Raw genomic sequence first — 12041 nt, forward strand, 5'->3', positions numbered from 1 at the left:
CGATGGCTGCAACTGTCACAGCTATGAGTTCTACTCAGATGGCTTTTGCAAGGTATCAGTGATAGGAAGAAGCTGAACTACATTTTCACATACCCTAGTTGCATCTACATTTAATTTTTCAGCCAAGGCTTGTTAGGAATAAAGGAGTTGCAGTAATAACCCAAATGCAGCTTCTTCTCACCCACCCCTCCTCTGAGGCTAATTTAAGAACCTGAAAGGGTCAGCATCCAGATAACCTGAACATTTTGCTCTTCAAAAACTGTAATAAAAAGCCACACAACTTCAAAAGGCACAATATATTTCAAGATAATTAAACATTTCAATTGGAGTATCCAAGACCTTATGTCAAACCATAGGACAAAACAGAAGTTTGTACCAAGTATTATCAGTTATTATTGAAATAAATCCTAATGGCTCCATGCTCTTGGCAGTGTGATATAAAAGTGGAAGCACTTCAAAGTATCACCTTGTTTTTATATTCCTCTTTGAGTTGGATATATTCCTGGACTTTGAGAAATTCTGTTTGATTGGTTGTGCAGGTTAGTGTCCTTGTATACAAACCAAACATTTCCTCCCCATAAAACCATATTAAGCAAGCCAAACACCTGTAGGTCAAGAAAAAAGGTGAGATTAAGGTGCAGGGGTTTTTATTTGTTATTTTTTTTGTTTAAAAGCCAGAATATGACTTCAAGGCAAGCCAGAAAAACACACCATCTTTGGCACCTCTTTGATTTGGACAAGACATTTCCACATGCTTTAGAATATTACAAGCTATTTTAAAAGACTTCTTTGGAAACCAGATAGTCAGCTTACACTATCCTTTGCATGGAATTAGACAAATTCTTTTCAGTCACTCAGAACCTCTGCATATGCCCATCCAGTGCACATGATTAATTATTACTGGGACAATGAATAACAGCCAGAGTTTTGAAAAGCAGGATTCATTAGGAAGATCATACAATAAGCCTCATTTGCCCTGCTGTGAGGAGTTCCTTCTATGAAGATGAGCTTTATATCATTGTATTACAAGGAACCACTACCCGATGTATAAAAATGCTCACAGTTGATTAAAAAGCTACATTCAACATGAAAAGACAGAGCAGGAAGCATAGTGTTCCCTCCTTACTTATATCAGTCAACAAACCACTTGAGTGCCACAGTAACACATTTTAAGGCGCTCTTGGCTACAGACAGAAATAATATACTCAAACGTGTCTGGAAATGCTGCATCTAACAGCTTTAGAGACAGATCCTACAAGTTGTTTCTCTTAATTTCTTCGAAGAAACAAGAAAGAATTTGGTCAGTGTCTTACCACAGTATTCATGGGCCTGAATGACTGATAACCCATAAAGCATTCTTAACCCATAAAGCAACGCATGCAATCAGTAGAACAGGGCTCTTGGGTGCCATCAGCTATTTTCTAACACATTTATTGTACCCATATGGTTGAAGGCATACTTACCACAGACACATTCAGAGTTCCCATGCTGGTCACAGAAGCAAAACGACAAGTTGTTCCTGGTGCTTTGCAAGATTCAATTCCTGGAATAATGCTGGCCCCTGTGGACATTTTGATGTCAGCAAGTGCCTTTGCCCAAGCAAAAGTACTGACCAGCCACAGAAAGGCTATTACAACAGTGATAGCCAAGTCCTGTATAAAAGAAATACTCACTGTTAGCTTAAAAAAATTTGTATGAACGTACATAAGGGAACAAGGCAGAGACAGTATCAATTATATCACTAAAATAACTGCATCAGTGCTAATGATCACAAGCAAATTTAGCCATTAACAATGTTGTAATTACAACAAAAGTTGTATTCTGTGTTGATAATCAGCTATAAAACCGTGTGCTTGATAGATGCAAAAAATAGGTGATCTTATCCTTTTTAAGCTTCTAAAATCAGATGCCTAGCACTTATAAAAATTCAACTCAAAGTTTAGTAAAGTGGGGGTGACAGGGGAGAAAAGGCAGAGGATTTAAATCTGGATGGCTGATATGCTAAAATTTGGCTTGAAACATTGCTAGATCTGTTTCTGGGCATGTTCTGAAATTCCTCATTCTGAGGATCAGGGCTTTGGTATTTAAAGTGACTAACATTCACAACATAAACATTTCCCTCTGCCAATTGCATCTGCACAGCAAGTGCTCTACACATGGAAAATTCCCAGAGACTAACAAGGGAGGTTCCACCTATGGAACAATTGTATATTCAAATACATTGTACAGAATTAAAGTTGTGGTGAAGACACTGTTCACCTGGGAAGGTGGACCTTCATTCCACTCTGCTTTAATAACTGCATAAGGTATGATGCCATGGATGTTCAAGGTCTTTGAGTCCGTTTTCTTCTTGACTGCTGTAGCAACTAGTCTGAGATACTTGTGTTCATGCTCCATCTAACTTCTGGAACTATTGAATGTTCATAAGTTATTCAGATATTCTTGTATTAGCAATATTTCTCATCTCTTTGTGGTTTCAAAGGCAAAACATCAAATTACCTTAATATTACTTACAGTTAGTGGAAACTTGCTATTTTGCTGATACACATGCTTATATCCAATATATACCACAAGGGCAGCAATGCAGTAGAGGAATACCAGCACTGCAAGTGTGACAAAGAACTGCACAGAAGAGGAGAAGTTGCCCACGAGATAAACATCAGTCCAAGTACCACCACAGCGTTTTGGGTCTGGTGCACTAAATACAACAGTATTCAACCTGCAAAGGTTATATCCTCCATGTAGTTAGAGTTTGCTACAGTGGAAATTTCATACAGTCACACTTCACAGTAACAGTGCTTCAGCATTCTGGTTGTGTAAGTTTACTCTAAAAGACAATTTATATTTGTATTACGTACTAGTTATAAAACACAAAGATTTGTCAAGATATCTGCAGATTGTTCCCTATCCTACACCAAGATTTGCAATAGCAGCTTCAGGAAGAGTATCTTCAGTTTAAGTTTAGAGCAACTAAAGAAAAACTCTAATTTGGAAGCAAACTTAACCATTTTAGACATAACATTATTTTAGAGATTGGCAGCTAAACAAGGGGATCAGGACTTAAAAGGCACTGAGATGCATTACAGCTACAAGAAAATACAAGCACTGAACCTTCAAGCATACAAAGTTCAATTAAACCTGTGACCAGCAGCAACCACTCAGTGACCAGCACAGAATTATTTCAGATTCCCACTATCCCCTCCAGGTGCTGTTACAATGCTGGGGTTTGTGACCAAATTTTGTACTTCTGTAGTAATTTTTACTAGTTGGCCTCTGAATCTATTTCTATACTTACACCTATGCTTATTGAACACATATGGAACACCAACTCTGCACCTGTTGTAACTGTGCAGCTGTGAGAACAAAGAGGAAGCCTTTCTCCTCATGCTCCAGGAAAGGAGCTTGTCTCTGCAAGAGCACTACAACAACAGTGGAATATTTAGTTTTTATGTACCCAACACCCACTCTCACCAAGGTCATAGCGAACTAAACTGAAAAGTATTTTCCATTCAGCCTTTAAACAAAAATATGATAATGGCACATACAAAATAATCTTACCTATACCTCCAAAGCAACTACAGACTGATGAAGAAATAGGCTACTAAGGTTAATTGCACTGTTTTGCTTATTATTGCTTTCTGTAGCATTCATGCACTACTAGAATAGAGCTTAAGGTAGAGTGATACAAAGCAGTAATACAGCCTATCACCATTTCTACCTACTTCTTTCTATAAGGCACTGACAACCACAATGTTTTGAACAATTACAACTAAGTTTGTTGTTTTGTTTTTTTACTACTGCAGAGCAAGCCAGAGGTTTCACATGTTAGTTCAGATATGTACAGTAAGTATGTATTCACAGAGAGACAGATGGGGTAAAAAGTGAATAGTAAATAATTAGTGTATGAGTGACAACTGAAGAGCTAATACTCACCTGAATGGATAAGCAAAAGCAGCTGTAACTGTTTTGTTTACCACACCTTTGCAGGAAACTAGAAGGGTCGTTTCACCTTGAAAGCCTCCACAGGTGGCAAAAGCAAAGATAGAAAAAATCTGTGGGAATTGATGCATAGACATATTAGTACACAACACTAGAGCTCAAAGGAAACAAGCTCAATCTTTTAGCTGAAACAGCTAATGAAAGCAAGAAATAGGGACTAAGTTAGCAATGGGAAAGCATTAAGTGATGTCAAGGGGTAATGGAAACACTGAGTTTCTATAGCCCAAAATCATGAGCAACACCACTAACAGAAGCCAATTTGAAAGTTCTTTTTGTTTATATTTCTCTTAGCTCTACCCTAAAAGTTTCTCTTTTTTAAATGCTAAAAGCCAGCACAGTACCTCTTAGAGATCACAAGGGAAGAATTTTTAGGCATCTCAGACATCCACAACAGCACATTAGCATAGCAAGAAGCTACATGCTCATAGTATTGCACATCAACTTGACCCCCTGAGTAGATCTTGGTTTTCCCTGTGGTCACTAGCAAAACCCTAACCCCCCAATAATCTGAACACACAACAGACAGCAGCACAAGTTACTACGACAAACTTAATTAACACACAGATTTTACATATCCACAGAACTGTTCTCTTCCCTTCCAGCCAGAGGGCTTAGCTGAAGAGCAGCCTCATATCGAGCATCCACCACCAGCAACACGAGGCAGGGAGCAGGCAGTCCACTAGCACACACCCCTTTAGTTCTACCCAGCTATGGCACAGGAGCAAAGCCAGTCCTTGGAAAGGAGAAGAAACAGCCCCGTGAGGAGAAGAGAGGTCTCCCCTCTGTGCCTCCCCAGCCCCACTCACCCACTCAAGGACCTTAATGAAGCCCAGAGGCTCCAGGAACAAGCCAAAGTCCACCCTCAAGCCAGCCATCCTGGGAGATACCACAGCAGTCAGCAAGAACCCACACCACCACCTGTCCACGGCCCCCCACAGGCACCTCCCTATATGGGCAGCCCCTGTGCTCCTCCCTGCCACACCCCTGCCACACCCACTGACCCCACACTGGGCTGGCCCCACCCCGTGTTACCTCATGCCAGGGCTGGTCCCACCCAGAGTTACCTCACACTGGGGCTCTTCAGCCCCAAATCAGAGGCCGGGGGAGGCCAGCCCCCGTGGGAGGGGAGAGCCCAGCCGAGTGGGGTGGGTGCCACTGCCACGGAGGACCTTGTCTGTGGGCCAGGGAAATGGCGCAGTACCTACCACAGGGAGGAGCAGCTTCGGCCATTTTGTGGTTTGAGGCAGCAGCGATGTCCGTCCTTCCTCCCTCCCTCCCTTCCCCGGGAGGCTGCAGGGGCTGTGATTGTCTGAAGCTAGAAGGTGCTGCTGCGGGGGAGGCCACGAGTGTCAGGGCTCTGTGTCCTCGTGGCCATGCCTCATCCCAGTGAGGAAGAAGGGCTTGAGGAGGAGTGAAAAGACCCTGCAGGTCAAAAATTGTTTGTGCAGCTGGTGTCAACAAAGGGGATTCAACTTTTATGACCATGGAACGGTCTCTGAGGACTCAGGATTATTAAGAAAAGATGAGACCTGCTGTCCCTGACCAAGTAGGGCAAAAGCATCTTTTCCGACAGGCTGGCCAATCTGCTGAGGAGACCTTTAAACTAGGAGTGATTGGGCATCAGGGGAAGAGATGATGACCCACATTAAGTGAGGAAGCGGTGGACTGGTTTGGTAATCAAAGGGCATGGGTTGACATGATTTCAACGAGAGACTTTGAAAACAAGAAAATAGAGCAGAAGCTCTCCCCCCAAGTGTATGTATGCATATAAGGAAGTGCCACAGAAGACCATTATGGGGGAAGCTCTCATGCCTTTTCTGGGAAGTCAGCATGAGAAAGTACCAGCCTAGAGTGCCTCTGTAGTAACACATGCAGTATGGGAACAAGCAGGAGGGACTGGAGGTCTGTGTATAGTTGCAGGGCTATGATCTCATTTGGATCATGGAGACAGCGTGGGATAGCTCATGTGACTGAAGTGCTGCTATGGATGGATACAGGCTCCTTAAGAAGAAGGTGAGGTGTCCTTTATGTGAGAGAACAGCAGGAATGCATGGAGTTCTGCCTTAGGATGAATGACAAGCCAGCTGAGAGTTTATGGGCTAGGACTGGAGGGCAGAACAACATGGGTGATGCTACTGTGGCTGTCTACTACAAGCTACCTAATCAGGAAGAAGCAGAGGAGACCTTCAGATAACCAGATGGTGGCCCAAGTCCTCAAGGGGAACCTTAAGCACCTGCTGGAAGGGCAACATAGCAGTGTAGAAGCAATCCAGGTTTCTGGTGTGCAGTGATGACAGCCCACTCACACAGATGAGGTGCTCTATGGACTTGATACTGACAGAAAAGGAAGGACTGGTCAGGGATATGGAAGCTGGGGGCAACCTTGGCTAAGTTTGCTCTGTGACAGATGTTACTACCATGAATAAGTCGTGGGAGGCCAGCCAAGGGTGGGCCTTGGGGAGAGAAGGAAGGAGTACATGAGGAAAGTTCCAGGTTGGAGGATACATGTGAGAACGGTAGCAAAGCATCAGTCTTTCTGCTGGCGTGGGAATGCACTGCCGCAAAACATTGGCAGCAGGGTCTGACGTTCTCACAAAATTTGCTTCTCTGTTCAAGGAAGATTTTTGACCCTAGGTTTCTGTACAATGAGCAAGAGAGGTGCTGAGATCTGCCTGCTGCTACAGGCTCCTGGAGGTAGTCCAAGTTTAAAGCTGTAGAAAGGATGGCTCTTTCCTTTCTTTCACTGCTATGTTACAAATACAGCTGCTGCCCAGCTTGGCAGCCTCCTCCCTGGCTCGTGTCTTCTGCTTTGTTCTCATTTGTGCTTATGAGCATACATACCATGGACTGCGCACACAAAATATGGTCAGTCCCCAGTTGTCAAATGTTGATGTGCCTGTCCTTGAGGGTCATATAAACTCTTAAGATAAATAGAATAAGCTCCTTTATTACATGAAAATGACATCAATGATACTTCAAAATACAATGAATTATTATTACTGATTCTATTAATTACAGTGTCTGTAAACAGCTTTTAAGTCTGATGTAACTGTAATCTTGCTAGCATCACTACTAAGATAGTTATTAATGTATGAGCTTGCTGTTAAGATCAACTTGCAGATTTGTAACTAATTAATTAGAAATGGTGACTAGTTGGCCTGTCTGTTGGAAATCTCCAAGAATATTTGTTTGTGGGTACAAAGCACACCTGGTGCAGAGTGCACTGAAGGGTGAGAGCACCTGCATGGCTACCAGTGGAGCTTTTGTTGGCAGAGTGAGGCCATTTTGCAACCTCTCAGGGAGCTACGAACAGGGTGGCAAACCTCCCAGGAATCTACCAGAGTGCACAGGTATCATCAAGCATATGCTAAATTTAATTTTTAAAATGTTGCATTGTCTTAATTCTGTCATTGGAGTAGAGCACTCCCAGATGTGTGCAGGCTTTTGAAGCACAAAAATGATCAGCCACTCCTTGGAGCAGGCTACTAAAATACTCACTACTGTTAGAAATCACAGCAGGGTATCACAGGAATGGGAACGCCTAAGGTGGTAAGAGGGGCCTAAACCACCAGTCTGCAGAATGGTACTTTGCATTTCCAAATGTAGATGACAAGATCTGTGAGGGTCTGGACCTCCTGTGTGTGCTTTAGCATGGTCTTGGACACAGCCTTGAGAAAGCTCCATCTCCTGCAAATGCATTGCTTTGCAGCTCCACCAGCCTTTTAGTATGGCAGGGGCAGAGCTGTGTGCCTGAGCCTTCAGCCTACAGCTTTGCGGGTGCTTTAGATACGCCTAGCAAAGACTGTCTGAGTACCTTCAAGTTAAGGTTTAAGACAATAAAATTAGTTATCTCATTAGTTATAATGAATTTATAATTTGACTTCGTAAGATATGTCATTGACTGATGTTGCAAGGGAAGAACAGTAACCTGTGATTTTGGTCCTGAAATGAATCCCTCTTAAATGCAATGGAGTTGAACAGTGGGCACAAATTAGGGAATGAGACCACAGCAGAGCTGTGCAAGTCTCCTAGGGTCTCTTTTATGGGAATATTGCAATGGCACAACTAAAACGTGCATTAATTTGAGCTGTGCAGGTCTTGTAGGATCGAAATCCAGTGGGGGAGTCTGTGGAACTGACAGTGTTTTTTCTGTATTTCATGGTGGTGTTTCTAAAGCAGTTGGTGAAATGCCCTCTGATCTTGTAAAGGTCCGTCATAGAATTAAATAAGCAGTGTCCAATCCAGGAAAACGTACCCTATGGGAGACTGACTATGCTCCCTACTCTCCATATAGTACATGAATCTACCCCCCCCACCCCAATCCAGACAAGCAGTGCTGAGGGTTCAAGCCACCTTGATTAGTTTAGCTGCCTGAATAGCCAGTGCCTTTAAGGAGTAAAATAGGAATACAAAAGAAGAGGCAGAACAAGATAAAAGATGGAATATCTATTGCTCATCATCTCCACATCCTCCATGATCAAGAAAAACTCTTCCATATATAAGTGGCATATAAAGACTTGGTTCAGTCTAAATGATCCAAGCAGCTTCCTGCCCCCCCCCCCCAATATATCTCAGTAGGTTTTTTTCTCTGTCTTCGTTCTTCCCCATCTTCTACTTAAACCCTACAAGCAATGTGTCTCCCTAAAAATACATATAGGCTTTTGTTTGATTCCTCTCCTTTTCCACTTGTCAGTTACTTAAAAGCATTTCATTATTTAAAGCATTCTTCAAAAATGCTCTCAGCCCTGATTGATTTTTTTTTTATTTTTTTTATTTTTTATTCCCAAAGTCTCTTCAGGTGTTAGATGTCTGGTATGGATGTACTCTGAACTATATACAATGTTCTAGCTGTGGGCTCATTAATTCAAAATTGGAAAAGGCTCTTAATTTTTCACTCCATATAACTTATCTCTCTGCTGGGGTTGAAAGTATATTGGAACATTTTTGCTAGTGGATTGCCTTCCAAAGTGATATCAAACACTTTAAATATAGACAGTACTTCCACAGAGCTAATTTCATAAGCTGAAACCAATTCTGAATCAAATCTCTGCAAGGAAAAATTTAAGCAGGTAGACTGTATACTGTTTAAAAGCACCAAAAAAGCTCACTACAGAAAAAGAGGGTTATTTTGCTTGGAAAATTAGTTTGGCTTAGAGAGAAAGTGACAGAAGTATAAAAATTATATAACAAATGGGAGAAAGGAGAAGTTGGCAATAATGAATATAAATTAGAAGGTGCCCTATTGCAGAAAAATGATAAGAAAGCAAATTGACCAATGGACCAGTATATGGTCTACAGCCTTGCAGAGAGCAGTATTTTTGAAACACAGGAGGAGAAAAGAGATTATAGCAAAGTGAATAGACAGAAATGATGGAAATCAACTAAAAAAAAGAAAGAAAGAAAAAGGCAAGAATGGCCAATATTATATTCTATATTTGGGAAAAAGCAGGAAAGTATTTATATGCTAATCATGTAATAAATCCTTTCCACTCCAGCAGGGCTCAGGGGAGTGTTGCGTCACATCTGCTAAAGCTTTTATATCAGTTGTGAATACCCAGCAACCCCAATTTGGACAGGGCTGATAAAGGAAAACTCTTAATGTGAACAATGGTTGCTGGTCATCTTTGAAAAGCTGGTCAAGATATGGATGTCTGATGTTATGGCAATATAGGCCTATCCATTTATCACTATTCTTAAGAAAAGAGATGGGGTGAATGATGCAGAACCCTCTTGATAGAGAATTAAATTAGAACAATATAGTTAATGTCAAGCTTCATGGTCATTTGGGAGTTAGTTTTTGCTGATTAGCTGATGCTTAAGCAGTGATGATCAAAAGACTGGGCCAATAATAGTTGTCCCTGTGACATACTTCCAGGTTCTGCAAGGTATTTTACCTGGTACTTGATGACTCTAGAAGGATATAAAACTGATGTGAAACACTGATTTAATTAGAAAATAGGTAACTGATAGCTCTTAAACTGAAAATCAGTATTATCGGTGAAAACATAAAAATAATTTCTCAGTATACCGAGTCCCATTCTTTGGAAGATAAAAAGGAGGACAAAACTGTGGGGTTTATATAGCTGGTCTCATGGTGTCTGGCGAGGCTGTGGGAGAGACCAGTGGGATTCCTGGCTGCCCCAGGGAGACAGGTCTCCAACAGAAAGAGCAAAGCACTAGTGCCCCTGCGCGAGGAGCAAGTGAGCTTCTTCTGGAGTATTGTGCAGTAGACTTATTTACTAATGCTTGCGGAACATTAATTCAAACTACCTGGATGATTAAGGGTCATGGAGAGCTCGTTTTCTGAAAGAGCTTGGGTGGTTTAGCTTAGCAAAATGAAGGGTAACTGAGGGTATTACTGGTGGCTGGAAGTACACAAGGGAGTAGATGCAGGGGAGGCAGAGATTTATACTAAAAGACAGTTTTACCACAGGGATCACTGCATATAATCAAAGAATATAATTTATGCTGAACATAAAGTGTAAGTATGAGATTCTAGAAATGTCTTCCAACAGAAGGCAAACACTGGAAGTTGTTTTAAGAGGGAGTTCAGAATATTTGCAATATTGTTGCTTGTGATAGCAGTGGAAAAAAACTTGATGATTCATGATGTTCTTTTCCCATCCTAATCCCCTATGCAATCCAAACAAGGATTAATTCAGGGAAGTCCTGAGCTCTGTGTTTATAGATAAAGCAAGAGTGGATGATTAAGTTAATACTTATCTTGGCGGGGGAGACACCATTGCACGGGACCACTCTGTCCACAGTACTGTCTATTCAGCAGGTCTGCTGTAACTTTGGAAACTCCAGGTGGGGAGAGTGCTTTTCCTCCTCTCATATTAAATAAATCTCACCTGCCAAATAGCTGTCTACGGGTAGTTTCTCATGATGTAACAATAGGCTGCATTTTTCTGTCCATTTTGTTAGCTGTTTTCTAGTATCTTTGCATCATTTTATTTGCTTGTGTACTCTGATGTTTAAATCTTTCCTCTTTAGACATGTTAGTATATTTATTATCCCATTTATTTCTCTTTTGGCTCTCTAATAACAATGCTTAGTTACATTGTTCCTTTTCCCTGATTTCTGCAGCGCCCCTTTGCCACGTCTCTGAGACTTTGGAAATCACTGTTTAATGTTGGCCTTCGCTAAAAGTCCTTGAGACATATTTCACAGCATGTGCCATTCATCTATCATATCCAAGCAGGTTTTAAGTTCTGTGGTTAATACAGGTTAGATTTTCTGAGACACTGTATCAAAATTTTTAAATTCCAGGCATTTTACACTGCCTTTATTTTATTTACTCATAGCAGCTTAGTTACTTGTGAACTATTATGTTGCTCATTAGTACCCTTGCTGCCTTGAATTTTAATTTTCTACTGCTGCATGTGTAAAAATTCCTGTTATTCTCCTTGATCCCTGTGGAAGCCACTGAAGGGCAGCCAGTCGTGTCCCCTGCCCCCCACATTTCTGTGTACATTTCCAAAGGGCAAGAGGGAAGGCTGCCCTTCCCAGAGGGGCAGTGGCTCCTCTGGAGGATGCTTCAGAGCAGAAGTTTCTTGTAGATGCTCTTGCCTCCCAGGCAGTGTGATTTCCATGGGGGATCACAATCTATAAACGAATCCTGTGGCTTAATTTTCATAGCTCATCACTTTGTAGGTGTTAACTAGGTAGCTGTGGGACCTACCCTGTACAGTATGCTGATACGTGCCTTGTTCTGTAAACACACCTTGGAAAGTCATTGCTGAAGAGTGCTGGAACATAACGTCAGCTATAAAGGACAAAGAATATGATGTATGCACTTGGAATAAAAATTCTAAATTTCACCGTAGACTTACGAATTTTGAGCCACAATTAATTTAGTTGCTTACTGGAAGGGTTTTATCTGGGAGTGCTGACTGGCTGCAGAACTGTGCAGACAGAATCCTGTTGTACCATCTAGTGGCAAGTTGTGATAGTGCACACTGTGAAAATTGCCCATTTTCAGGCTAAGAAGGTTATTATTCATTTAATTAATCATTATTAATTTATGTTTCTCATCTGTG

At 41.6% G+C, this 12041-nt stretch overlaps 1 protein-coding gene across 1 annotated transcript; it reads right to left on the bottom strand.

The window, feature by feature from the left end:
- Nucleotides 1-473: 473 nt before the first annotated feature.
- SYPL1 (synaptophysin like 1) lies at nt 474-4943 on the bottom strand. The gene is made up of 5 exons (XM_075026782.1): nt 4806-4943; nt 3934-4052; nt 2515-2719; nt 1464-1652; nt 474-605 (listed from the first exon to the last, which is right to left on the bottom strand). Exons 1-5 carry the CDS (start codon nt 4872-4874, stop codon nt 474-476), a joined length of 714 nt encoding a protein of 237 aa, XP_074882883.1. The 5' UTR covers nt 4875-4943.
- Between the last annotated feature and the right edge of the window lie 7098 nt (nt 4944-12041).

Source organism: Buteo buteo, chromosome 4 (assembly GCF_964188355.1).
Source record: "Buteo buteo chromosome 4, bButBut1.hap1.1, whole genome shotgun sequence".
NCBI lineage: Eukaryota > Metazoa > Chordata > Aves > Accipitriformes > Accipitridae > Buteo > Buteo buteo.

Excerpts from the sequence above, each read along its gene's own strand:
- SYPL1 (XM_075026782.1), bottom strand. The coding sequence starts at position 4,874 with ATGGCTGGCTTGAGGGTGGACTTTGGCTTGTTCCTGGAGCCTCTGGGC. Across the intron at positions 4,053-4,805 it reads TCATTAAGGTCCTTGAGTGG|ATTTTTTCTATCTTTGCTTT; the intron begins GTGAGTGGGGCT and ends CAATTCCCACAG. Across the intron at positions 2,720-3,933 it reads GCTTTTGCTTATCCATTCAG|GTTGAATACTGTTGTATTTA; the intron begins GTGAGTATTAGC and ends TAACCTTTGCAG.